Raw genomic sequence first — 27,605 nt, forward strand, 5'->3', positions numbered from 1 at the left:
AAGGTGCTTGACTCTTGGAAACACGCAGTTTTCTTCTGGAAGGTTTACTTCTTGTTCGCCTCCTTTCTGTGACTCCTGAAGCCAGTGACCAGGGCCAGGACTAGAAGTAGCACCGGGCACATCTGTTTACTCTTTTTAAAATTTTTATTTATTTTCTATTTTAATTGACACGTGGTAAATGTACTTATTTACGGAGTGCAGCGTGATGTTGCAATACATGTGTACAATGTGTAATGATCAGATCATTACTGATGTATTTATTGCTTCAGACACTTAGCATTTCCGTGCTGGGAACATTAAAAATCTCCTCTACTATTTAATTCTTTTCTTTTGACAGGACACCAGTGATGTGAACAATTTAGTTACCACCCGCTTCCTAAAATGCAGACCTACCCAAAGCTAGGGCGGCATTTCTGCTGGGGTAGGGGTGACTGCAGCTCCAGCTCTCAGTTTGGGAAACAGGAGTGGAAGGCCCCCTCCATGCCATTCTTATTCAAGCAGGAAGCTCACCTACTCCAGGGTGATGTTTACATTTCTGGGCTTAATGCATCTTCTGTTAGCAGCACAGAACGGTGCATTTTCCAAGATGCTTCCTGTCCATTGATCACTTGTTGCTCCCTCACCTCATCTCACCAGCCCTGTGTGCTGCCCGAGGAGTCCGGATACCTGGCCAAGCACCTCCAATGGTCTCTACCCATTACCTACAGGTTGCACCCGCGGGCGCGGTTTTGGGCAGAAATCCTTGCTATTGCATTGTCCTTGTCGGGACGGCTGCTCCTGTTGGAAGCTGATGCTGCATAACAGCTCCAAAGCCAATGTTCTGTCGCAAATGAAGGAGCTGCCAGGCCAGCCCTGGTGGCATTTCTCTCTTAGCCTCCATTTAGAACACACTGTGCAGGGAAAGACACCGAACCCAGACAGAGCCTCCAGGCCCCTTTGTCCTTGCCCCTGCCCTGGCCCCTCAGCAGAGTGCCCTTCTGACCCCTGCTGGCGGAGACAGGGCGTACAGCAGACAGAGAGCTGACTTCACAAGGGTCCTGGGTCGTGACTGGACAGAAAGGGCAGGCACTGGGCACACCATCTCAGTCTAGATTAAACATGCTGGAAAGACAAAAACAATCACCCTGGATGTAGCCCTGATGAAACAACAAAGCACGTGTGAAGGGAGAGGCATGCTCTCAATATTCAGCCAGAGGGTGAAAGTACGGGGAATGCACTTTAGAGAACAGGAAGGTGACCAGAGAAGCAGCAAGGGTTCAGTTATGAGCACTGCCCGGGTCGGGGAGGGGAGGGCTGCACATCGCTGAGCCTGGGATCAGGAGCAGGCCACAAAGGCATCACAGTGGCTGAGCAAGGAGATGAAGGGGAGTGATAACCTCAGGCTCACTGGCATAGAGATTGTGGAAAAAAGGAGGGGTGATGGTCAAAGCTTGCCTAAGAGCTGGGGGTGCAGCTCAGTGGTAGAGCTAGCAAGCAGAGGGTCTTGGCTTTCACCCGTGCTGCACACACATGCAAAATGATCTTGCTTGGGGCTCCTGTACATCTGGATCTCTCATATCAATACTGCTCTAAGGATGTTTTTTCTGGTCCTTTATTTTTTTTTTCTAACTGTACATCCTTTTATTGGTACATTTTCAGTGTACAATATAATGACATTCATCATTGGGAATTTGCACCTTTCATAGTCCATCTTGATTCTTATTTTCCTCCTTCCCCTGCCCTCCCTTGAACCCCTCCACCCCTCCCTATTTACAAAGACTTTGTTTTCATTTTTTCATTTTCTCATATTAATTCCATTCCCTTCTATCCTTTCCCCTAGCCCTCCCTCTTCCCCTTCCCCTTTGCCCCTTTTCTTCCTATTTCACATTACCTATTATACCTTTTAGTCCTTATTTACACTCTCAGTTTCTCACACGAGAGAAACTGTTTGGTATTTATACATGTGTGTCCTGTTTATTTCACTTAAGAATATCGCCTCAATGTGCATCCATTTAGCAATAGATGTCTCTAATTTCTCATTTTTTATGCCTGAGTAGTACTCCATTATATTTAAAACCCACATCTTCTTTATCTAGTCTCCAGTTGATGGGCATTTGGGCGGTTTCCAAGCTTTAGCTATTACAAACTGTGCTGCTATAAACATGGGTGCACATATATCACTGTGGTATGATTCTTTTAATTCTTTGGGGAAGATCCCCAGCAGTGGAATAGTGGGGTCAAATGGGACCTCTAGTCCTACTTCTTTGAGGTATCTCCCTACTGATTTCCACAGTTTCTGGGTCCTTTATTTACTCAACTAGGTCTAAGGGTCTGAAGAACCATTTTTTTTTCACATCTTGGGTATTTCCAACTAGAACATGCCCTGATGTTCCTGTCTCTCCTTCACTATTAGTCTATTACTACCTGACTTCTCTGAGAATGTGAACATTATCAGAGTATTAAATGCAAAAGCCATTTTCCAAGGATAGATAAATTTGGGGAATTTTGAGTGGAAGCATAAGTTAGCACATCAAAGCAGCCTTAATGTGAGTCTTCAAGAGGGCTGCAATTATCTATTGCACTTTCTAAAACTATTAGTTTCAGAAAACTTTTCAGTAGAAATATCTTAAATCACCAAATTCCTTCAGAGACTCTTGATAGAAGGCATTTCTTTCCTATTTGTCTTCTTCAGTCAGTGAACCAACTTTGGTCTTTGGGTTTCCCCTGCATCGTATTGTCCACACTACTTTCTTGTTTGGAAAGAGATGGCTACCAGCTGTTTTTTTTTCTTCTATGAATAGAAGGTGAAGATTCCCCACGGCATCACCTGGAGCGTGCCCTCTCCGTGCAAGGTGACTGCACGGTGACTGTACACTCCGGAGTCTCCTCTAATAGCAGCGATGCCTCCAATGTACTTTTATCTTGACATCTTAGAACAGCACACAGACACATGGGCACCGAATACATAAAAATCATTGTTCCTCAACAGGAAATGAAAAAGCTTCAATCCCATTGGGAATGCATCATATTCTGTCACTGTTTCTCGAAAAGTGAATGACATATGAGCTCCTAAGATTCCAGGAAGTGAATTTTCCTCCCTGGTCCCCACTGCCATCTTCTCTTCCCTTTTGTGTCCCATTATCTCACTATCAACTCCTCCTGCAGCTTCACAGAAATAGGGACAAATAGTCTTTGAGACAGGATTTAGGGCAAGGGGTTAAAACACACGGGAATGAGTTTCAGGTCAGTTTGGGAGCTGGAAGGTGAGAAACAGAGGGTGTAAGAGGGTTCAGTATGGCACACACCACCACCCCAGAGTCAGACTGCACATCTCTGAATCCTTCCTCCACTGCATGCTTCCTGGCCGTTTCGGCCACATCCCTTACCTTCCTTGTGCCTCAGCTTCACACTTTGCAAGTAGTGACGATGCCAATTCCTAATTCTCAGGCTTAGTGTCGCAATCAAGTGACACACATCTAAGAAGTGCTTAAATTAGCACCAGGCACCAAGGTTGGTTCTTAAGTATCAATTATATTATCGATACAAAGCAAATACCAGCTATCATCAGAGACTGGAGCGGGGAAGGAGGAAAGTGCGGAAGACGCCAGGAAGAGGAGAGCATGTTCAAGCGCCTTCTCTGCAGAGGAGGGTTAGGGGAGCGGGGCTTCCTGCGAAGAGGAGCCCATTGAGATGTTCCTGGTGTTAGAGCAGCTGCTCATGGACTTTTAAGGGATGTATCACATACGATTCTATTTTAGGTCATTTGATAAGGATGTGGCTTTTAATAACTTCTCTGCCAGATTCCTTCCCCATTTTCCAACACACACGCCCTCGACTCCCAAACTTTATGTAAAAGCTCTCTAGACAATAACTGGTGTGGACAATTACTTGGGGGAGAAGATGTCATGTTCACCATGGAGGAGATGCTGTGTGTTCAGGTGGGTGTGGAGTGCGCCAAGGAGAGATCAAGCCTCGGACATGAGGCTTCAGAGAGATGGGAACACAGCTGAAGCGGCAGGGCAGACGGAAACATCTCAGCAAAGCTCAGGGGAGATTTGAGAGTGGAAAATGCTGGGAATTCCATGTGTGGGCTGGGGCTCCTTGGAGGTATAGTTAATCTGATATCGAAGGAAGAAGACCCCTTATTTGTGGTGTTTGGGCCAACACAGCTCCTAGTTTCTTTCTGGCAGTGTGTCCTCACTCTTCAGTGCAGCCCTGAGGCTGGGTGCTCTTACTGGGCATGGAGACACCTGCCTCTTGGTCACCTTGCCCTGTCCCCATCCATCTGTTCTCAGACGCCCTGGTCTGCTGGTCTACCTGCTGGTGGCACTAACACCCCTGGCAGCCCACCCCGGAAGCTCTGGGCCACACCTCCTCAGCCTACTTCTCCTCCCCAGCCCCTCCCCAGTGCTTTCCCATGTGCTCACTGCCTGCCAGGCCTGACTAGCTTTGGGTGATTTGTTCCCACAGGACTTTTGAGGCCCTACTGTGCGCCGAATGTGATGCCAAGTGCTGAGGGTGCAGTGAACAACAAGGAGGATGGGGTCCCTGCTCCCCTGGCTCACTGGGGGAAGGAAGCAGACGCAAATAGCTACTCGAGAAATGTTAAGGAAAACTTAGTAATTGCCATGTAGGACAGGAACAGGGCCTTTCCAAGAGGATATCAGGGCACTGAACTTAGGGTGGGGTGGGGGTCAGGGAAGGCCTCTAGGATGGCATGTATTTAAAGAATTAAGAGGTGACTAGGTAAACAGGATGTTTACCTAGGAAAGCATCCAAGGAAAAGAAACAGCATATATGGTTTTTTAGAGGCCTGAAATAGTTTGACTAAATGAAATAAGCCAAGCACAGAAAGATAAATATTGCATGATCTTAAGCCTATGTGGAATCTAAAAAAACTGAGCTCGTAGAAGTTGAGAGGAAAATTGTGGTCTCTAGAGTCCGGGAAGCGCAGGGAGGAGGGAGGGATGAGATGGAGTTACAGTCAGGGGCTGCGGGCCCAGCTCAGGGGGAGAATGGAAGCAGCAGGCCCTGGGTTCAGTCTTCAACACAACACAAAACAAAACAAAAGCACAGAGTTACAGTCAGATCGGAGGAATAAGCTCTGGTGTTCTAGGACACAGTAGGGTGATTAAAGCAAAAAAATATCCTGTATATTTTGTAAAACAATTTTGAATGAACTCACTGTAAAAATGATAAATTTTTAAGGTAATAATATTAAGCTAACTAAATTTATTATTAGATAATGTACACATGCATCAGAATATCATAGACTCCATAACTATGGACAATTATGTGCCAATCAAAAATAAAATTATATATACCTACTTTATAAAGGAAGATCACAGTAGATGGACCTCAGTGAATTTGGAGGAGAAACTGCGTGAGGTGATGCTAGAGATAGGAAAGCCCCATTACTATATTGATATAGCTATCTTATTACATCTCTAAGACCTTGGATCATGCAGAGCTTATTATAGATGACAGAGTCCAGTGATCTATGGCCGTATCACAAACGATCCAAACCCAGCCTGTGGTACAATGCAAGAGCGGCATATTTCAGTGTACCTCGCTTCAATGGGGTGCCTGACCTGGCTGGTTCTGTTCCATTTGGGGTATCTGGGGTCACTGAGCTGAGAGCTCGGTGGGCCTGTAATGTCCAAGCCACTGTCTTCTCCTCCAGGGTCCTGTCTGCAGGGCCACTCACCACTCATTAGTCTTATTGGCAACTTTGTACCGCATGGCACTTGCAGTCCAAAGAACAGTGTCCACAGTCAGAGCTAACCGGGCCTTCACTTGGCAGTCGATCCATGGATCCACCAAGGCCTGGGTTAATGTGGAAGTGAAAGATTGTTTCATTGTTATCTCAAGGTCAAAATGTCTAAAACTGATCTCCTTCTTCCAAATGAGCTCCCACTTTTGATGTCCTTTTTAGAATGGCCAGTGCTGCCATATTTCTAGTCAACCAAACTAAAAAATAAGAATTGTCTTGAACTCTTCTTGTCTCTGTCGCCTCCCAATTTTTTAATATTTCACTCCACCTTACCTCATATTTATTCCTTCACATTCTGACTCTGTCATGCCCCATATCCAATCTTTCCTTTCCCATGGTACATTGGTCGGCTTTTCACAGCTGTGATGAAACACAGCTGTGATGAAACATATATAATGTAAAGGAGGAGAGGATTATTTTGGCTCACAATTTCACTGGTTTCAGCCCATGATTGGCTGCCTCTAGGGTAGGAGTATCATGGTGGGAGGACATGGTGGAGGAAAGCAGCTCACCTCATGGGAGCCTGGAAGCAGAGCCCAAGAAGAGCCAGAGACGGAGGAAGGGACCTGGAACAAGAACATACCCTTCTGGTCAGGTGACCTACTTCCTCCAACCAGGCTCCACTGCCTCACAACATATTCTGCTGTGAATTTATCAGTGGAGTAATCCACTGATGAGCTTAGCACCCCTCATGATCCACTCACCTCCCAAAAGCCTCATCTCTGAACCCATGAGCCTTTTGGGGGAAATCTTTGATCCAAATCATAACCCATGATCACTATTTGATCTGCTAGACTTTTCTCTATCAGATATACTCATCTTTCTCTCCTCACCCTACATTTTTCCTATCAAACTACAAATTAATCTTCCTAATCAACCTAAGTTATTCTTCTAAAATATCAAGTGTATCTCTATTGCAAAAAATAGAAGTAATTTTTAGGAATAGAGAACATGTTCAAGATGAGTTAATTTATTTTTGTTCTTACAATGAGGAAGATTTGGGGACTTTGGAAAGTTACACCACTGCTCCCAGATTGTCTGTGTAGTAGATTCAGATTTGTGTTCAACTGTTCTGACTTTAAGTCCAGAATTTTTAAGGAAGAGGATCCATTGTATAATTTTATGCATATTGTCTATTTAGTCTTCACAGCCTGTCTTTAATTCATAGAGTATTATCTTCAGCTATATGAGTTAGCTGAGGCCCAGCAATGTTAAGTAGCTCGAAAAATATCACATATAGGATGAACAATTATATTAATATTTACATAGAGAGCCATTAAGTTTCAAAGCCCACGTTGTATCATCTTCCTCTTGTCACTTATACTTCCCAGAAAAATCTACAAGTCCTTTGAGAGTATAATTCAGATCTCGTGTATCTTTTTATATGACATAGAACCTTGTGCAGATTGGTACTTAATGAATATATATGGGAGAAAGGAAGGAAGGCAGGCAGGGAGGGAAAGGAGAAATTAGATAAAGGTTCAGGTCTCCTAAGGCCCCAGCCTTGTACTCTTCACTGTACCAAACAGCATCTTAAGTATTACTGATCAGAACAAATGCAGATTCCAAGCCTACATTGAAGTATTCCAATTCATTTCTTCTTCCTGCCCTCCTTTTCATTGAACATATTGACTTAAAATAGTCTGTGTTGGTTTTCAAGTTAACATGAGTTACTAAGATTTAATGCAAAGTTTACTAAAATTATCTTCATTGTTGACATATAAGTGTATTTAGAAATAAGATTTACGCAAAGTGGATTCTTCAGGAGGCCTGTGGCTAACTCAATGAGCAAATGGACTGAACTGGCTCAAGGGTCACTGTAAAATAACTAACGTTTCACATGGCTCTACTTCACCTAACAGTCATTTGTTTATTTCAGAAGTGCAATGTAATCATTTGAATTTGTAGTCTTTTAGATAACAGACCACTGGATTTGGAGCCTTTTCCACTTGCAGTTTCCGCCCAGCTTACTACCAAGAACGGGCTGGAGGGCTGAATGGCAGTGTGCGATATACAAGCTACAGGACCGGGTCCCCGGAGCTCAGATTGAGGGCCCGGTGTGACTGTGACACAGGACAACTGGCCGGCTGTCCCGAGTTAGGAAGTGCAGGTACCTTGGGGTTCCATAGCGAGAATTCTCTGTCCCTCTTGCTGTTGAGTGGTGGAACTGTATTTCTGTATTTTCTAAGCATTCATTCCATCTTCCTGCCCTCCAGGACTCAGGCGTGGCTCCCTTAAGGCAGGCAGGCATATTATATGCTGGCACGGTGCTGTACTGGGCTGCTCAGCTATTGTGTCTTCCCACAAGTAAAAGGTGTGTAAGTTCAAGAAGCTCAAAGCTGGGGTTATAAACTAGAGTGAATTTGTGGGGTACTATTGGCAGTTGGAAGGACCACAAGGCCATTTTCAGATGAACTTGAAAGCTCAGAAGTCTGCCAGGGATTTGATAATGAGGGAAGGCACCGGGATGAGAGGGACTGGTGAGTGCCCTCTCTTGACGTGGAGATTGCCTGCAGGGCCACCACCCGGCAGCCCTCAGGTGTCAACTGAGAGGAGCAGGTGTGCTGCTCCTGTGCCCTCAGTAGAGACAAACAGCCAGATACAAGAATCTCCTATCCGGAGCAAAGCTGTTTCTAAAACAGAGAAGCTATTGACGCCTTTAGCCTCCAGGCATTTTTATAATCAGTTACAAATTTTCTTGTGATGGATACAGGTCAATAGCTTTGTTTGGCCAAATACAACCACCCAGAGTCCATGTACCTAGGTACCTTATACCTTACGGATTGTTCCACTTTCCAATCATTCCTTCCCCCATTCATTTCTCATTGAGCTCTGACTTTCCCTGTATTTTGACTGTGATCCCACTGTGTATCGACAAACAGCTGTCTTTCTAGTGGGACCTGTTTCAGAAGTGTCAGTAATTTGGTTTTGGTCATCATGCCTCTGTCCGCTTTGTGGAGTCTTCTTCTCTTCCTGTTGCTTTCCGCAGGTACCCAGGCTCTTTATTGCAACATGCTCCTCCCCTTCCGAATGTCTTATCGGCCCAGCATTGCTCTCTAAGAGCCACACCTTCCTTTCATGGTAGGGAATAGAAGCAGAGCAAGGAGCAGAACCAGGGTCTGCCAATGTATTATCCTCTTGGCAATGGAAATGCCTCAAGAGGAGAACTGACACGTGGCATTTAAACTTATAAAAATGCCTTAGTTATTTTAAATAAAGCCAACGTATTTAGCAAGTAATACGCTTTCATTGATTTTTCTCTAGTTTTCTACTTTTTCCATCCTTGGGGCATGAGAACTTTTAGGTAGACCTGGAGACCACTGCCGGTGGATCTTACCTTTCTGAAGTCCTGACTGCCTTCCATTTCCCATCTGAGGACTTTTCAACCCTGTAATTCTCTGCTCCCTAATTTTTTTGCCTTCTTCATTCGCCGTGAGCTATTTAATATTGATTTTTCAATGGATTTATGTTTTTATGAAGTTGGCATTAGCTTCTGTCAACTAGCAAAAATGCTACAGGCAAAGAATTACAAAGCTTGCTGCCTGCTTAAAATGAAGGGAAAGGAAAAATACGTAGTGAAGCAAGCACGCAAAACTCTTCAATCAATTGGCTCAGCACATCTGTTTTATTCTATCAGTCTAGCAGGTTTTTTTTCCTGTATTACAGTAAAGTTTTAAAAGTACAGGAAAATACAAGTTTAAAAAACCCCATCAATATTTCTCTTATTAAAGTATTAAAGGTGTAATATAGATTGATTAATGGTAGATAGATGGATATTATTTTTATATAAATGGAATTATATTATAGCTATTTTAATGGAAATGATCAAGTTTCATTTCACCCCAAAATTATAGAAAAAATTAAAGTAAAATGAAGGAGATATTGAACCTTCAAAATGATTCTTTACTATTAACAGTATTGGCTACTAGGAGATCACTTCATGGGCCAGGGATTTAGCTCAGTGGTTCTGCTGCCTGCCTCACAGGCGCAAGGTCCTGAGTTCGATCTCTGGTAACAACAACAACAAAAAATAATCACTTCATACTCAAAAGAAAAAGTTTTCATTTTGTGTTCAAAATTTTAAGGAGTTAGAGTCATTAAAAAGAAAACAGGTGCTCTAATTTAAAACCATATTGGTTGAGTTCTTGTGTGAAATATAGCTCAGTGCTCTCCTGAAATTCAGTATTCTTTCAATTAACAGATTCAGTGTATTTATTTCAAGGAAATTTTCTTGTATTACATCTATCAATACATCTCCTTTCCTAGGGGGATTCTTTAACTTAGAGACACAAAGCCTCTTTATGTTGACTTGCTTCTTTCTTTCATTTACATTAGTGTTCATAAACCTGCTTTAATACCTTTTCCTTTTTCACTTACAGTTATCATAATTATCTCAAACTGTTCCTCTTATGTCAGCAACTCTATTTTCACCACTGTTTTACTTGCTTTTAAATTGTTTCTTAAAACTATTAATGGCATTCTCTTTCTCAAATTTACAAGCCCTATTTTTGTCATATCCTGTTATTTTGTTGTCTAATTATAAGTTTTTATTATTTGTGTTCTATACATAGCTTTAAGTAATTGAGTAAAGTCTATTTGTTTCTTGATTTATGTTTTCTTCTTGATTGTGTTTTTTTTAAGTGTTTTTGTGTTTGCTGTTATTTTTTTGCCTTATGCCAAAAATGCTTCTTTTTAAAATTTTATTTATGCTTGGACCATCCTGCCTGCATCTATTTTTTTGCTCTGATATAAAATGTGTTTTCCTCCATTCTCTTCCTACTATACTGACTTATAGTGTGATAAAATGAAAAAGGAAGGAAGCAAAACTCTCTTGGTTGGTGTGCAGGCTTTGTTAGGATATCTGGGTTCAATTCTGTTTTCCAAGATTTTATTGAATGCATTAAATTAGATATCTAATCAGGCGCCACGTGTGATACTGGTTTGGCTACACTGGATGCGACAGCAGTGAGTTTGCTGACTTCTGTTTATATTTCTCCCATGTAATTGTTTGCACGTGAGCAGTCCAGCTTGTCAGCTCAGGCACAGTGGCAGCTCAGTGGGGTCCAGGGTCTTGATTTTTCTGTCTGGCTGTGTGTCAAGCTTTCTATGTGTTTCAGAGGTGCTTAGTTCCCACAGGCACACCTACCCTAAACATATGCATGGGGAAAAGGAGGACAGAAAGAAAGGGCCTGACTTCTTATAAGACATGAACCTGAGCTTCAAGCATCCTTTCTCCTGCTTAACCGGCTGGAACATAGGGACCACATTTGTGCTGTTCGTGGGGTTGGGAAATGCAGCCTTTATTGTGTGCAGTCCTGTGTGCAGGTGAAGTTTGGGGACTCAGTGATTAAAGAAAAAATCTGGAGAGTCAGGTGGCTTTGCTCACCAGACTTCCTTCCCCCTAGTAGGGGGTATAGTCATGTCCAAGGCGGGAGAACGTGTGAGCTCTCAGTGGGGTCCAAACTGGGCTCCCCCATCTCACATTGTCCTGGTGCTTCCCCACCCCCACCCAACCAGCTTCCCCGGAAGTTTCCCAGCCTCCCGGGTGGGAACAGGAAGAGGGCATCCTGTTAGTTCCGGTGCCTCCAGGTGTGGCGCTGTCCGGGAGGACTCTGGTTCTCACGCACCAGTGCGTCCCTCTGAGGGGCAGATTTAGTGTCAGTGTCACTCCTCCCTGCCTCCTCTAGATGTTTCTGCCTCTCTGATTACAGGCTTTTGATGTTTATTGAACTGGATTGAAGCCATTACTTTTTTGTTGCATTGGGTGATTGTTTTTGCTGGGTTTTGCTGTTCTAATCACGTTTTTATAGTTACTAGATAGGGAAAGTTTGGGATGTAGGTTTAAAAAAATTATTGTCTATTTGCTCTTTAACATTTATAACTCTCCTTTTTTTGAGTCTTCTTGGAACTTAGAGCTTCTTCTCTTTTTAAAAAAAATTAATTTATTGGTACATTTTGGATATACATAATGATAATCTTCATCATAGGGAATTTGTACCCGTACATGATATATCTTGATTATTCTTTCCTTTACCCTCTCCTCCCTTAAACCCCTCTTCCCCTCCTTATTCTTTTTTGGGTTTTTTTGGTACACGGGGATTGAACTCGGGACCCTTGCATTTGTGAGGCAGGCACCAGAACCACTAAGCTAAATCCCGGACCCTCTTCCCCTCCTTATTTACAAAAGCTTTATTTCAAGTTTTTCCTTCTATCTCTTTGTTTTCTTTTCCCTTCTTTCCCCCCTCCCCAGTTGCCCTTCTCATTTGAATGTTTTCTTCCTATTTCACAAAATCTATTATACATTTTGGTCCTTATTTATGAGAAAGTCATACAACCTCTTTTTTGCATTTTCTATCTTTTTGCTTAATTTTCTCCCTTGCGTGTTGTTTTAATTCAGTATTTTAACTTCAAAATCTCACAGACTATTCTACTCATTTTCTGTCAGGGTTTACTCAGCTTTTCTGTTCTATTACTGTACTTTTTAAACTCTATCACACACACACATACACACACACAGTTTTTTCACGCTGGGGGTTGAATCCAGGCCCTCTTGCATGCTAGGCAAGTTCTGTACCACTGAGCTATTTTATTGTTTTTAAAATATCATTTTTGTCTATAAAAATAAAGTCCTGAGAAAAGTGGAAATACTGGCTTAAGCTAAATCTGCCTTTTTTTTTTTTGGTAGTGGGGATCGAACTCAGGACCTTGTGCTTGCTAGGCAGGATTTAGCACCGAGCTAAATCCCCGGCCCTAAATCTGTCCTCATGAAACAGAAGCAGGGTCAAAGCTAAGTGTTAGGAGACTTTTCAGTAATCCTCAGATAGTACCATGCAGGAAGGAGTCTGCTTTCCCAGCTGACCCTGGGGTGGCCCAGCTGTGTTCCCCAAATCCACCCTTAATGCTGGCATCCCATGGTGCTAACCTTGTAGTCCATTTTTCTGCAAGGTGTCCAGGAAGTTTGTCCTTCCTCCCTGCTGGGAGATGGGCTGCTTAGGAGGCCATGGTGGCTTCACACCTAATAAATCCTGCATGGTCCGGGTGTTCCTAGTGGGTAGTGATAAGAAAATACAGAAATAAAGGCAGAGGGACCCATTGTCTCTGTGGAAGAGATAAGCATTAGGGGAGGTGTCATCCTGCTGGAGAGAAATTCCAGAGCAAGTAGGGTGTGAAAGAAATCTCTTTTAAGAAAAAAACCCTGACACTTTTAACTCTCCAAGTTCCTGCTCCAGAAAATGAATTTTAAAATCTGCCCCAACTCTGCCTTCTGATTTCCCATTTCCATTAAGGGTCTCTTATCCTAGCTGTTCACTACGGCTCCTTTATTCACTCAGTATTTATTTAATATCGGTGCCATGTCCTGGGTCCTATATATACTATGCACTGTGGGTACTGCAGTGAACTAAACATGAAAGCCAGCGCCTTCATGGCCTTTTCACTCTATGAGCAGTGATATTTAATAAAATAAATAAGCACCATGTATAGTGTGCTGGGAGAAATTCTACGGAAAGAAGTGAAAATAGGGAGTGGAGATAGAGATGCTGTGGCGAGAGATAGGGCCCTGGATAGTGTCTGATTTATTTTCTTGTTTTTGGCCAGTGTATGGGCATCCATCTTTTCCTATGTCCCATTCGGATAACAGACAAGCACGAGAACTTTAAAAATTACTAAAGGTCACTAAGCACTAAATGACTAGGTAGTAGGGTAAGTTCAAGTGGAGAGACACAAGCATATACAAGAAGCACAAAAGTTTTCTCCCAAGATGCAGTGCCTGTCCCACTTTGCAGCTTGTCTCTCCCAAGATCCCTTTTCTGTGAACCTGAAATAACCCCACAGGCCTCCCAGGTTCCTTACTTCCTGTCCCAACTTGCTTTGGCCATCATATGCCACTTATTATGGTGAGTTTCTAGCCCAAGAGGGACTCCACTTTCTCCATGTCAGGCATGGTGAGTGACCTTCTCTCCCTTTCACGGCAGTAGGATGGCTTTGCCCTTTTGCCAGCTGTGGCAGAGATGCCCCCTGCTCCCAGAATACACATGCTCCTACAGTGTTCTCAGAGCCCTTGGAATTGCCACTCCGGGCTACAGTATCTGAAAGAAAGTGAGCAAGTCTCTAGTTCTTTGCACAGAGGCTGGAAGCCACAAACTGGGGTTGGTAGAACAGTATGAGGTAACCAGACTGGATCTCTGAATGTCAGTGTGGAATAGAGCTATTCCACAGTACTAGGCCCACAGTAGAACTTGTGTGAAGAAAAGCACACAGTTATGAGTGAATCCACTAATATGCAGGAATTTCTTTCTTACTCTAGTATAGTCTAGTCTAACCTGAATAATACCAGGCCTAATTAAATACAACAAGGCCACAGTGCAATGCATCCCAAAGCTCTCCTACAACTGACATGTGGCAGAAGACTATTCTTTCCCACACAGGAGACAGCGCAGAGGAGCTGTTAGGATTGTTAGCTTTGTGTTCAACAGACCTGAGTTCTAATCGTTGAAGTGCCCTTGCTAACTAGTTGTGTGATATTGGTTAACATTTATTAGCTCCTGTCTCTCCAAATCATAAAGTAGTTTTAAGAATTAATTAAGGCATCTAGTAAAATCTGGCACACTGTCTCAGAAAACTGCATGTTAAGGAGCCAAGGAACCTGTGCAGTGCAGATTCAGCAAGGTGCCTGCTGATTGGTTGAAACATGTATCTAAGGTGGAGCTCTGTGTGTTCAGGGAGCTGGGAAGAGACAACAGCAGTGCTGCTCCGTGGACCTCTCCAGCCATCCATACCTCCTAATATAGAGGTGAAATTCAATAGAAGTCCTGCTTTGTGTTATTTGGTTAACAGAAGAAGTATTTCCTCTTACAGCTACAAGTTGAGTATCCATTATCCAAAATGCTCAGGACTAGAGTGCTTTAGATTTCAGAGTTTTTCAGATTTGGGAATATTTGCATACACATAATGAGATATTATTTTAGTTCAGAATGAATGTCCCCTGAGGCTTGTTAAAGACCGGGTTCCCAGCCAGTGGTGCTGTTAGGAGGTGGTGGAGCCTTTGGAGGTGGGGCTTAGTGGAAGGGAGTTAGGTCAATGGGGGCGTGTCCTTGAAGGTGATATTAGGATGTCAGCCCCTTACTCTCTTTTTGCTTCCCAGCTGCCACGAGGTCAATGGGACTCCTCTGCCACATCCCCCTCCCATGATGCACTGTGCCACCAGGGGCCCAGTGCAACAGGACCAGGTGACCATGGATGAAACATCCAGACCTTTCTTCCTTTTAACTTGACTCATCTCAGGTATTTGTTAAAGTGATGGAAAGCTGATTAATACAGATGTTTTAGAGAGTGCACCAAAGTCTAAACACAAAATTCATTCATGTCTCATATACACCTTGTACATATAGCCTGAAGGTAATACAGTACAATATTTTTAGTGCAGCTATGTTCTAACTGGGGCCCATTACAGGAAGTCAGGTGTGGAATTTTCAACTCATAGCGCTTCATGTTGGCATTCAATTCAATTCATTGAATTTCAGAGTGCTTTGGATTTTTTGATTAGTGATGCTCAATCTGTAATAGAAATTTATGTGAATTAATATGTATAATTAAAAGTTGACCTGAGAAAAGTTATATTTTAAGATTCTAAAAATAAGCTCTTTTTAGTTGGAGGATGTGAATCACAGCCGAAGAATTGCAAAAGATTTAAGGATAATGATCGAGTCTCCTTTAAATACGTCACATCTAAGAAGTCAAGATGGAATTTAATCAACATTGAAAATTTTCAGAAGTTGGCAGAATTAGAGCGGTGATAGCTCTGAGAGGTCGCGGAGTGATTTCCTTCTGACAGGATTACATCAAGACCATCAGTCCTGCCAATATCACGTCTCTGAGAGATGGTGCTGGGCCCCTGAAGAGAGGGTGCAGAATTGGCTCATGTCAAAATGATGGGTGGGGATGTTTGAAGCACTGAACAGAGCACCACGAGAGACAGGAATCTGTTTAAAGTGTGCAAGGGTAGGATTCAGGACCGTCACAGGAGAGTGTCCATTGGCAATCCAGCATTCTGCTGGGGCAAGTGGAAGTTGATATTCCAACTCCATTACCAGAGCAGTGACAAAGTTAAGCTATTGGCTCTATTATCCATTTCTTTCTTTCTTTTTTTTTTTTGGTATGGGGGATTGAACTTGGGACCTTGCACTTCTGAGGCAGGCACTGGAACCACTGAGCTAAATCTCCAGCTCTATTATCCATTTCTTAAATTCCTACATTGTAATAGATACCACTGTATTAAGATGTGGAGATGAGACACTCTCCTAGGTAGAAAAACCCTCTCCTGGAAATCACTATTTAACCTCAAAGCTCTATTATCAGACACTTTCTCCTTTCTTTGCAAGACAGATCCTAAAGAACAAGATTAGAAATCATCAAGGAAAGATTAAATAGGGCTCGGGCTGGTTTTACCATTCAAGATTTTAATGTCTATATGAAAAAGTGAGCTATGTGTAATACATGATGCAACTTCTTTGGAACAGGATTTGACTCTATACTGATCAGTATTCCCCTTCCTTTCTGACCAAATTGCAATGAATAACAGAGTGTTTGCTGTATTTCTGTAGCACCTAAACATTTTTAATCCAGTAAAGCACTGCAGCAGTATCTCCTTCCTCTCAGAAGAGCCCACCTCCTGGTTTCCCATAAGACATCATGGGAAATGGCCACAAACTGCTTCCGGGTTAGGTGGGTGAGACTTTACATTTACTAATTTTTCTTTCTGTTTCCCAGGCTGCATTTTGCTCAGACTCTCCTGGAAAGTGATTTGTGAACACTGCAGGGACTTCTTCATCTCTGAGTGGATGTTCAGAAACCACCTGGGAAGAATGCAGATGCTCACACACCTGCCCATGGTAGCAGCAGACTACACGGGGGCTTCTAACACCTGAACACGACCACAGGTCACACAGGGATCCTGTACGTCCTAGCTTGATACTATACGATGGATAACTGTACCTAAATGTCGTATTGTCGCCCACAAATATGTACAATTTCTGAGTGTCCCTCAAAAATAAAAATGGAACAAGAGGAAGAAAATGTCTCAGCAGGTCTAGGATCCTGCCTGAGATTCTGCACCTTTAACAGGCTTGCAGGAGCCGCTGCCTGGTGGGATGCACTTTGAGTGGCAAGGTCCTATGATGTCATCTTTCGAGATGTTGCCGGGCTCTAATGTGGCAGGAGTATCGGAGGGGACATGAGACCAACTACATCTGAGACTCATAACGCAACTTCTCTGAACTCTGGCGTCCTCCTTTATAAAGTGAAATACACAAATTTACAGAGCTGCCATGAAACTAGTCAATGTTCCAAATAAAAACAAGTTCAATGGATAGGTTCATGTAGAAGTTTTTTGTTTTTTTGTTTTTTGAAATTGGGTCTTGCTAACAAGTTACACGTACACCATGTTTCATCTTTATCATCTTGCAGTGTTTCTTTGGAACATTTGGGTGGAAAAGCACATGGATGTCACATTCTTCCTGATGTGGAGCTTCACTCGGTTTGAGGATCCCTTCATTCATGTCTCTCAATCTCCAAGCTGCAATTCTGTTGAAGTCTACTTATCCACTTCTTGGAACTGCTTTTTAATGTGACACAAAACCATTATAATTACCACTGGGAAGTAAAGAGATGGTGCAATTCAGCCCAAGTGGAAGACAGAACACAAGGGCATACATAATTTTCATGTTTTAGGTTGAAGGTTCTAATCCTTTTGCTCATTTAATTCCTGAATTGGGAAGTATTATACAAAGACTTCATTTTTAAAGCCTAAAGCAAAGCTTAGTTTAGCAGCCAAGTATGGATAAGAAAGGAGTGAAAAGGTGATAATATGAGTCCATGGTCTTTAGCATTTTTCAGAAAGTATGTCTGAATTAATGCTGATAGGCCCCTTGTAAGTTGTCATGTTTCCTAGAAGTATCCATGAATGTTAGCAGAGTTAGCAGAGATACCACAAAATCTAAATAGGGAAAATCTTCTATTCTTGGGAGAGGCCAAAAGCATTCAGAGAAAAGAAGCATGTATAGGAAATGCTGATTCCCTTGAAAGAGTGGTCCAGAGCCACTCACGCCTAATGGGCTGTGGCTTTGGGGACCGTTTTACTGCAGTAAGAGGGTAGATGAAGATTGTTGGTAGCCAAGTGTGGTGGTGAATGCCTGTAATCCCACCTATTTGGGAAGTTGAGGCAGGAGGATTGTGAATTTGAGGCCAGCCTGGGCAACTTGGCAAGACCCTGTCTCAAAATAAAAATAAGGGCTGAGGATGTAGCTCAGTGGAAAGACTTTGGATCAATGTCTCTGTTGTCTCTATTTTTTGTTTTTTATTATTTTTCTATTATTTTGGTCCTAAGTTCAATTTTCCTAAGAATTAGTAAATAGCCAGTTGTAATGGCATGCTCGACTTTTCCTTTTACCTAAATTTAGCATGAGTGCGTGTACAAAGAGATTTATTTATTTTCTACAAGAACAAAACTTACCAACAGTTACTTGTGAATATCATGAAACAAACTTTACCAAGTGGACTACAGAACATGGACACACAATTTGGAATTGAAAAATCTCCACTTATCAAGCCAAATTTTGTATTCTCTCTGTTAACATTATCTGATTTGGTTCTGTATTCTGTTCAGGAAATATCTTCTTAATCTTCATACCTTAGGAGGATATTTTAAAAAAAGAATTTTAGAAAATCTTAAAAGTTACTGGATGGTGAGATAACAGCAACTTCTTTAACAAGAACAAAGCTACTATAATAAAAGCCATCAGGTTTGAAATATTTATGAAAATGTTTAATCAACTGTTTCTTTGGAATGTAGTAGTCATAGTTTGGAATTTAAGTTACAGTTCAGTTCTATGTGGTTTTTATGCTACTCAGAGTCTGAGAATACAAATGTCATTTAAAGTTAAGGCTTCGCTGTTCATTCTGAAACAACAATTTACAAGTGTCATATTGTCATAGAAAATAAAAATTTCTGTAAAAAAAATTTGCACAAAATTTTATGATGGTACAAAACATGAAGCAATAACATACCAGTAAAATGAAAACATTTTACTACAGAAAGTTTTATAGATTTCAATAAAGAAAAAATATGTTATTTTACACCTTTAAAAATTACGAAACAATCTAAAACAATATAAACTGAATATTTTATAACACTGCCTTTACAAATTAATAACTTTATAAACATATAATTTTTAAATATATTTATCAGTGCAAGATACTTTAAAATTTAAAGTTGCAGTATCATTTTTCCTTGGCTAGGACAAAAATGAAGTCAAGTCTTGCTCATTGCTTTTCTCCTGGCATGATTATAAGAACTGAATGAATGCCCCTGGGGACAAAAACCTATTCTTCTTTCTTGGTAATCAATATTTTCCTGGAACTGAAAGGCATTCTCAATCCAATTAAATCAAGATGAATGGACTATTCCATCCATGATGCAAATATGGCTCCCAACAGATATATTTGAGGGAGACCTACAGCAATGTAGGAAAGGAGAAAGGGGTAAAAACTCTTATTACAGCCTGGCATGAGGAGCTACACCAAAATAATAGTGCTTCTCTGGGTAAACTCACACGCTGCCTCTAAGATATTTACTATTCTGTGCTGTCAGAGGTGTAGGCTTTATCAGGCTGAGACAGGCTTTTTCCTCATGAGACTCGAAGTTTCTAGAAGCGTTTGTTCAAGTCTATTTTGGGGAGCTTGCCGCTGAATGGATGTTTAAAAATGCTTGTTTTGACTTCACATGCCCTTCCACCATTATCTTAAAATAATTCACCAACAACCATCAGGATTTAAAATCTTTTTCTTAAATTAACTATTGTCCCTTTCACTTCCCAGGTCCGACTTAATATCAAAACAAAAAGGTTCTCATGGGTTATTTTTGCACATTCATATATAAAAATTTCATTTTTTTTTAGATATTTAGAAGATATTATTCAGTCCTTCCTTTGGGTCTCACTTGAAAGCTAATTAGTATTATTTCTTCCTTCAGCTGATCACTATTTCCATTAGACCCAAACATTTCTACTGAACCTTATTCTGATTAGAATAGACAGAAAAATGGCTTTCGGAAAAAAGATACTGTCACTTTAACCAGTTAACAAGAAAACCAAAGTTAGACTTTGGAGGGTAAAGTTAGGAATTTCCCTTATTTATTTATTTATTCTTAAACATAAAGTCTAGTCAAATTGCTCGCCATTACCAGCAGGTTAAAGCTGCGAGTTTCTTTTCTGGACAATGGCAAATGCTTAAATTCTAAGAGAGAAAAGAAGACAGACAGAGAGAGAGAGAGAGAGAGAGAGAGAGAGAGAGAGAGAGAGAGAGAGAGAGAGAGAAGGAGAGAGAGAGGGCAAAGAGTTTACATTTGAAAATACATTCCATATGAAAGAACAATACGAGAGAATATTGCAGCTTTATACAAAAGGGTCAAGAGACATGAAATTGAACCACAGAAAAAGTAGAACAATTAAGCCACTGTGCCAAGTCTTCAGAGCCCTCGCCTTCCCGGGCACTGACATGTCGCACTAAAATATACTTTCTTCTTAGTCAGTGGGCCACCAGGGCTTGGTGAAAGAGGAGGGCTTTCCTCAGCAGGAAACAGAGTGGGTCGAGAACGTAACACAATGAACCAGTACAAACAAAAAGGCACTTGAGAGGACACAGACGAGCCAGTGCCAAGGACTTCTGTTGTGGTTGTCAGCAGTACGCCCAGTTGGTTGCCAGCAGAGTTTGGTGACGGCACAGTTTCCCGTACGGCGTTCACGAGCACGGGATTTAGTACAACACTGGAGAACATCAAGAAAAATGTGACGGTATTGCTTCATAAACAGAGCTGGCACGCTTTATCGGTATGGAAGCTACAGTGCTTTGAAAATAAAACACCCGAGTCCTTCCTCTCTGCACACACGGGGAATTATACACAGGACTGACTTTGGGAGTCCACTGAAGTGCGCTTAGGCTGATGTATTCTGGGCACTGGGCAACCAGCCGTACGTCCGTCGGAAGGGCCCCTCGGAATACACGTGGTGCCAGCATCTTGGATTCTGCAGTTTTCAAAAGAAGCCATCAAAGGAAGAGGGGGAAGGGGAGAGGCAGGGAGAGTCAAAATGAGTCGTGAAGTCCATCCTGCTTGGTCTCAACACCAGCATCTGATTATTCAAATGAAACCAACAGAAGAAGCTGACTGTACATGATTGCGATTGTGGACACAGCTCACTGTCGCTGTCTGTCGGCCGTGTGCATCGAAGCTCCTGAGAAAAGCCTGGCTCAGCGTCATCCCCGCACTTTCCAGCCTGACCGTGAAAGCGGATGACCTTCCCCAGCACGCTCGAGTCACGTCCTCCACTTCCAGCTTCCGCCCGACTTCATGCTTCCGAATAGGAACTCTGTGTATTCAGTTTGTCTTTTTTCAACTTCACTCCATCCACGAGTTCAAAGTTGTAGTTCTCCAGGGCAGACAAGTTTCTCTCGGACATCCCGTTGTGCCAGCAGGCACAGTAGAGCACGACCCCGCACACGGCCCCCAGCAGGACCCCCAGTGCACTCATGGCTATGATGGTGATGAGGATGGGGTCCAGGGTTTTCAGCACATTGCCTGGTTTCCGGGAGATGTTCTTGTCGCCTTCTCCCCCGCCCTCGTATCCGGGGGTGCTCCCTGCGGAGAGAAAAGTGGCTCCGTGAGCACTGCAGGTGGCTACACCGGCTGAGGGCGGACAGAGGTGGAGGAACAGGCAAAGGCCAGCCAGTCACAGCTCCCGCTGTGCCCGTCAGCTGGACCCGTGGTGGGGAGTGGAGTTGTGGGAGGTGAGGCAGCCAGGACTGGGGCCCACGGCTCAGCATATGGGAACCGAGACCCCCGTTCTGATTGAATTCAGACTCCATGCAATTAACTCTGTGCTACACTGTCGTCTGTGTTTGCGGCCCTAGGTCAAACATGTGGCCACTTGGCAAATGCAGTGTTCAGCGGGGAGAAGGGCTAACCATGACCCGCGCAGTGCCGGACCAAGGCAGACTTCTGTGCTCCTGCACACACACTCACTGTCCTGAGTGGGGGACCCACGCCAGTGCTTGCCCTCCTGCGTGGAGAACTGGTAAGTCACGTGGGCTTTCCTCCAGTCTACTGCAGCTTCACCTAGGGAGAGAGCAAGGGAGCGCTTCCTGCTCACAGGTTGAAGCCTGCAGTTCAAACCGAGGAGCCGCGTCCGGGCCATGCCGAAGGGAAAACCCACTGGAGACCATCACACTGCTCTGCAGCTGACACACCCGGACAGGTTTTCTTTAGAGTGGGGCCTGAGAAATTTACACGGGAACGCTGAGCCTAATTACCTGGGACCAGACTCAGGGCTCAAATGTTCATGTGCAGCACGCATGGTGTTTACCTTACAGTGTTCTGATCAACGAATATTCCAATGAACAGGCACTAAAAATATCCTCTGTGAGTCTCGAAACAGGGGAAACGGGCCCCGGGGGCATATTATTAGTCTCTCCCTTGCTGATATAGTGTTTTGAAACAACTTTTAATAACATTCACTGGGAGGTGTGTGGATTGGGGAATGTGCTAATATTTGCAACAGCACAATGCCGTATTTATCTATCTACCAAGTTCAGGCTGGCTACACAGTAGGATTATGTTTCCAATGGCAACAGACGGCAATGCACAATGATGATTTGGGGCAGGTGTCTAAGAACTCACAGTGCTGGCCACGAGGAACAGAGGTTTATGGGAATAAATAATACCAAGCCTAAGAATAAATAATACCAGGCCTAAATCAGGGTCAGATGAAACACATTTCAGAGTAAATGAGACTCAAGTCCAAGGCCACTCCCTAATTAGCTGCATCCCTTAAACTTCAGCCTCATGATCTGTATGGGGGTAAACAGCTGTATGAGATATAAGTGAGACAATAAATGCAAAATGCGCAGAACATACTAGCTCCTCAACAAATCCCTATCAACGTTGTTTTCACTGTCATCAGCAGACTGGGGTTCCAGTAGAGGATGATGGGAATAGAGGGATCAAACATAATGGGTTATCAGAAACACTGGACTCTAGTCCCTCAAAGATCCCACATGGGTATCAACCAGACACAAACATTTGAGTTGGTTTCGAGTTATTGTAGGAAAATACTCTTCACTAGTCTGCATAATTATAAAGTAAGAACGTTTCACTTGATTTCAGGATTAACACTCAGGCAGGGGAAGGCCCAACCGTGTACCCCAGCCATCCTGTCAGAGTCTCCTGCACTTTATGGGCAGCTCAGTGACAAAATTCAATCCTCAGCACCGACCCCCACCAGGGTCCGGCACAGATGTTTATTTTATTGAGTTACTGTGACATGTCAGGTTATGTGAATTTCTTCACAAACAGAACGAAAACCACAGGAAATATGAAAATCGGTCAGCAATTTTACCTGTTTCATCGATTTTAATTTCCGTGTTCTTTTTATCCAGGTCATCCGGTTCTGACAAGCCAAACAAAATCGAAAGGAGATATTTGAATGGTCAACGAAATGCACGACACACAAACTACACAGGCCTTTGCACACCTGCACACGTGTGCAAGATGCGCCTCTGTGGGGGATCCGCTGGAGGTTTTAGTGCTCTCTGAATGCAGACAACGACTCCCTTGAGCGACAGAGAGCCCATGGGCATTGATTATGGAGTTGGTGACATGGGCAGAGGACACTTCCCTGCGGGCGTCACATGGAAATGCAGGTGGTATGGCTGTCAGCAGAGCATGTCGTTTCAGAAGAGAACATGGTGGAATGTGGGAATAATCTGAAGAAAATGGGGGCAGAGGTGGAGTTGGACCCATGGCTAACAGGCTGCAGTGAGCAGAGAACTGCTTCCTGCCTTTGGTGGGAGTTAATTGGGCTTTCCAAATAGCACGTCAGTTCTTTGACACAAGAGACAGTATCCTGTGTATCACCAATGGCAATAAACAAATTAATGAAATAAGATAAAATTCTATGGAACAAGTTCAATCCCAGGGTCCCTTGTGAGACTGATACAGAGGGAGTTCTGAGCACTTTGTTGCTGGTGGTCTGCGGCATTTAGAATAGCATCAAGCACATGATAGATGTTTTGATGAATACTTGCTGTGTAAATGAATGAATAATAGTGGAGACTCTTAGTGCATCCATGGCTAGATGCTCAAGGATGTGTATTTGATGAATAATTTATTATCTTTAACATCTCTGTATAGGTGCAGCCCCATATAAGTATGATTCACTGGAGCTCCACTTGTGACTTTCGGACTACAATGCCTGGCAGCACCTGCAGCTAGGTAGACCAATCACAGGAAAGGGGCAAGGCTTGTGGAGTTCTCTTCATCTGTGTGCACTGGGCGTGCTGCTCTGCATGCAGCTAATAATGTCTGTTGAACTGAACTGAATTTCACTTCTTTGTTTTAGTTTGTGCAGTTTGCTCTCACATCCCGTACACATCAGTAACATCACTCTCGGATGGAACCCCCCGAACATCAGTAACATCACTCTGGGATTCCATACACTGTGTAACTACACGAGATACACATTTTCACTGAAGGATAGACTCGGATGTGGATAATTTGTAAAGTAGTTGGAATTGAAATATTAAGCTATATCATATTTTTTGGCAAGCATTTGCTAAGCAGCTGGAATTAAAGAGATTTCTTTGCATAGAATGAAAAGCAGACCTTTATTCACGTTTTTTTTTTCAAATTTCTTCAATTGACTTTATCAAATTATTGCCACTTTGGGGATTACATATATTCAATATATTGTATAGTAGAAGCTCTTTAAATTGCTGAAATGACCAAGAATTCATTACAGCCAACAGGCTTCCTTTTTCCTAAATTTGCCCAATAGGCTTAATCCATCTTGTTATAATTAACATCCTATTATATAATGATGTACAGCAAAAGTTTAAGTGTAGCAAATGGAGCTGAAGACTCATTTCTGTGCTATTACATTGTCATTAGTGATGCTATTTGTAATTATATATCAAGAACTAGGGAATATGAATTGGTTTTCTATGTCAGATTTTTATCTGTATAGTACTAGACCCATAAAGACCAACTCTGAAATCCTAGACAAAGTCTCTGCATTTCATTTATTCTTTTCAGTCATTTCAGCTATCTTTAGAGTGAGAAATGTCTACTTATTTGCAATAAAGCACAGAATGTTGTTTTCTATGATTCATTAACAATGTAATCTTAATTAAATTCACTGTGATCGAAATTTTCAGAAGCCTGCTGTTCTGTTTACACACTCAGATATTTGGAACTATCCAGCTGTCTGAGCTCTCCTCTTCTCATCAAAATATTTTGGTATGCCAGATATAACTTGCAAAATAAATCTTTCTGCTTTGCTATGATCTTTGGATTCCACATTTATTTATAAAGTGTTGTAGGTGTCAGGCAGACATTCTACATGGACTAGATCAGGTGATGCCGTAGGTTAAGATCAGTGGAATTGATTTTTATGCCCTAGTATACCAGAATGTGAATTTCATATATTGAAACCCACGTGGAAATTTTAGGTGTCACATGAGCAAGATAAAGACCACCACATGGAAAGAACCTTGCCCTGGGCATGAGCTCCACTGGTTTCTACATCCAACATATACTCACTTGCACAGTCTTCTTGTGAAATGTGGTTATTAATACTAATGTCATCCACTGCAATTCCGCCAAGGTTTCCTTTTCCGATTTCGCCCTCAAAAATCACCTGACAAAATGAAAGCATTTCACAGTATTTAAATGCTCATCCCAAAATAGCCCTGTTTACAAATGCTTGTTCACCTGAAGCCCTGGCACACAAATGAAACTCGTGAGATTGTGGATAACCACGCACTTCGCTCATCAATCCATATCAGCTGCCTGGTGACGGGATAAAACATCTCCTCACATTCCCCGTGTATAATGCAGACGTTAAAACAGGGGGAAGGTGGCAAATAAAAGGAATGATATCTCACAGCGGCTGAGAAATAGATTACCACAATGCATTTCCCCTTCTTTCTCAGCAAATCGGGTTATCCTGTAATCTAGGAGACCGAGAAATATGCTATGGAGCCGATGAGCCCTGCAGCTAGTAGCTCAGGTTTGGGAGACATGTGAAGTAGCTGTTGGAAGAATTTCTGCATGTCATCTGGAGACCTGCAGCATGGCTGTCCCCAGCCCAGGGAAGCTCATACCTGGTAAAGCTTCAGAGACTTGTGGAGCAAGACACGCCCTTCCTTCCAGTGGTCGCCTTGGTGCCCGATGGCCATCCAGACCAGCTGATCATATTCCTCCGGCTTCTGGTAACGCAGTTTGACCCTCAGTGTGCCGACGTGAGACCCAGACATGTGGTACCAGAAGGTCATGCAGTGGGCGGAGTTCTGGGAATAGACCACAGGGCTCACCAGGCGGGCCACTTTGCCCTTCTGATTTTCATCAGCTTGGGAGTAGATGAAGTTGCCATCTCCTGCTGTGGCAAAAAACCGTGTTAGGGAGAGTGGCCAGGAATAGGACGACCCCTTCATCTCTTTCAAGTTCCACCAACCAGAATTTCTCCCCTGAGCTGCGTGCCCAGCACCCAAAGAGGTGGTGGAAACAGCAGTGTGCAGGGGAACATGGTGGGCACCTGCGGCCCTGGGGGAAGGCTGTGAAGCAGCCCCAGTCTGGAAAACCCTTATGCAGTGCACCTGTCACACGCACACAAGGTGTGACTCAAGTTAGCTTGGCATCTTCAAAGGCTGACCGGAGGCCCAGACCGTACCTACACCGAGTCGAAGGTGTTAACCTGCTGGGAAAAGCTATTCTGATGTGATTCTAAGGCAGCTTTTGGAGCACCCTCGTGAACACAGGTGTGAAGTGGACTAATTAGATGCTTTCTTATGCATCTTCTGAATCGCTGGACTCCTGGATGACTGATAAAGCTTTGGTCACTAGACTGCTTGATAATTATACACTTAACGTTTTCCCCAAATAATCCATTGGCCTTCTTTTCAAATCCATCCATTCTTCCTTTAGTGTATGTTAACAGTCTATGAATTCCTCAAACACACTCAAGAGCTTGATTTTCAAGTGTGAGCCCTGCTTCTCTTTGAAGGGCTTCTGGCTCAAGGAGAAGCAAGGCTGGACTTTGAGGCTCATTAGTATGCGCCAGTTTGGTATCTCGGACACTGGCTGAGCCACGAGGGCTGACTCTTGACTTCACATTTAATTATCCCCCTGGGAACATTTCCTCTTGCCTCCACCTGGTCCAAACACAACTTATGTTTCACTGTTTGTTCTGCAAATAGAAATCACCAGCTCTGATGCCTCACCCGACCTAAGTGTGAATGTGATGCCCGGGCCTCAATGGGCAGTGGGCTGGTTTGTGTGCTGCCCTAGAGGGTTGTGTATCCATGAGGCACTTTCTCACTGTGCATATGTGGAACACAGCCTCGTGTCTGACTGTCAGCAGTGTCGGTGCAGAAGTGGATGGGCTAGTGGACAGCTTTCTCCCTTACCCAACTGCCCACCAGCTCCCCCCAGAACACTCTTATTAAAACCAATGGGGAGAACCATGAAAGAAGGGCAGAAACAAGTCATAGCTCTGGCAGGATGGAGGCTACACGGGGCATCTTTCTCCTTCTCTCCCCTTGTGGAGAGTCCCCTTTGTCCCAGCTGATTCTGTCACTCCTAGGATTTCTTCTGCCCTATTAATTTACCAAGCTGCAGTCACTTGTTTGTGTGACACAACCACTGAAAAATACACCCCTCACCCCTGCTACCTGAGTCTTATGGGAAGAGGCTGAAGTTGGCCATGCTGCAGAAAGGAAACATCTACTGAACCTATTTACTGAAGTTCCT

The 27,605-nt window shown here is 43.1% G+C and overlaps 1 protein-coding gene and 1 long non-coding RNA gene across 8 annotated transcripts in view; one reads left to right on the forward strand and one right to left on the reverse strand.

Annotated features, from left to right (window-relative positions):
- The first annotated feature begins 3,784 nt into the window (after positions 1 to 3,784).
- Positions 3,785 to 20,157, forward strand: LOC147829138 (uncharacterized). The gene is made up of 4 exons (XR_015449557.1): positions 3,785 to 3,917; positions 7,661 to 7,862; positions 14,895 to 15,034; positions 16,520 to 20,157. It is a non-coding gene; the product is annotated as an uncharacterized LOC147829138 (long non-coding RNA).
- Nrp1 (neuropilin 1) overlaps positions 18,558 to 27,605 on the reverse strand; it is a 136,188-nt gene continuing 127,140 nt past the window's right edge. For 2 of the 7 annotated variants that reach the window (XM_004861879.3, XM_004861878.3), the window contains exons 14-17: positions 25,961 to 26,232; positions 25,398 to 25,494; positions 23,197 to 23,247; positions 18,558 to 21,440 (exon numbers count right to left, since the gene is read on the reverse strand). In XM_004861879.3, coding sequence (XP_004861936.1) covers positions 21,151 to 21,440; positions 23,197 to 23,247; positions 25,398 to 25,494; positions 25,961 to 26,232 — 710 coding nt within the window. In that variant the 3' untranslated portion in view covers positions 18,558 to 21,150. Of the gene's footprint in view, positions 21,441 to 23,196; positions 23,248 to 25,397; positions 25,495 to 25,960; positions 26,236 to 27,605 lie in introns of all 7 variants that reach the window. The other 5 variants (XM_021242042.2, XM_021242041.2, XM_087206945.1 and 2 more) reach the window with 3 other exon arrangements.

The sequence above is a fragment of the Heterocephalus glaber genome, unplaced genomic scaffold, assembly GCF_053883595.1.
Source record: "Heterocephalus glaber isolate CG9 unplaced genomic scaffold, H.glaber_assembly_v1.0 deba00000738, whole genome shotgun sequence".
NCBI classification, from domain to species: Eukaryota; Metazoa; Chordata; class Mammalia; order Rodentia; family Bathyergidae; genus Heterocephalus; species Heterocephalus glaber.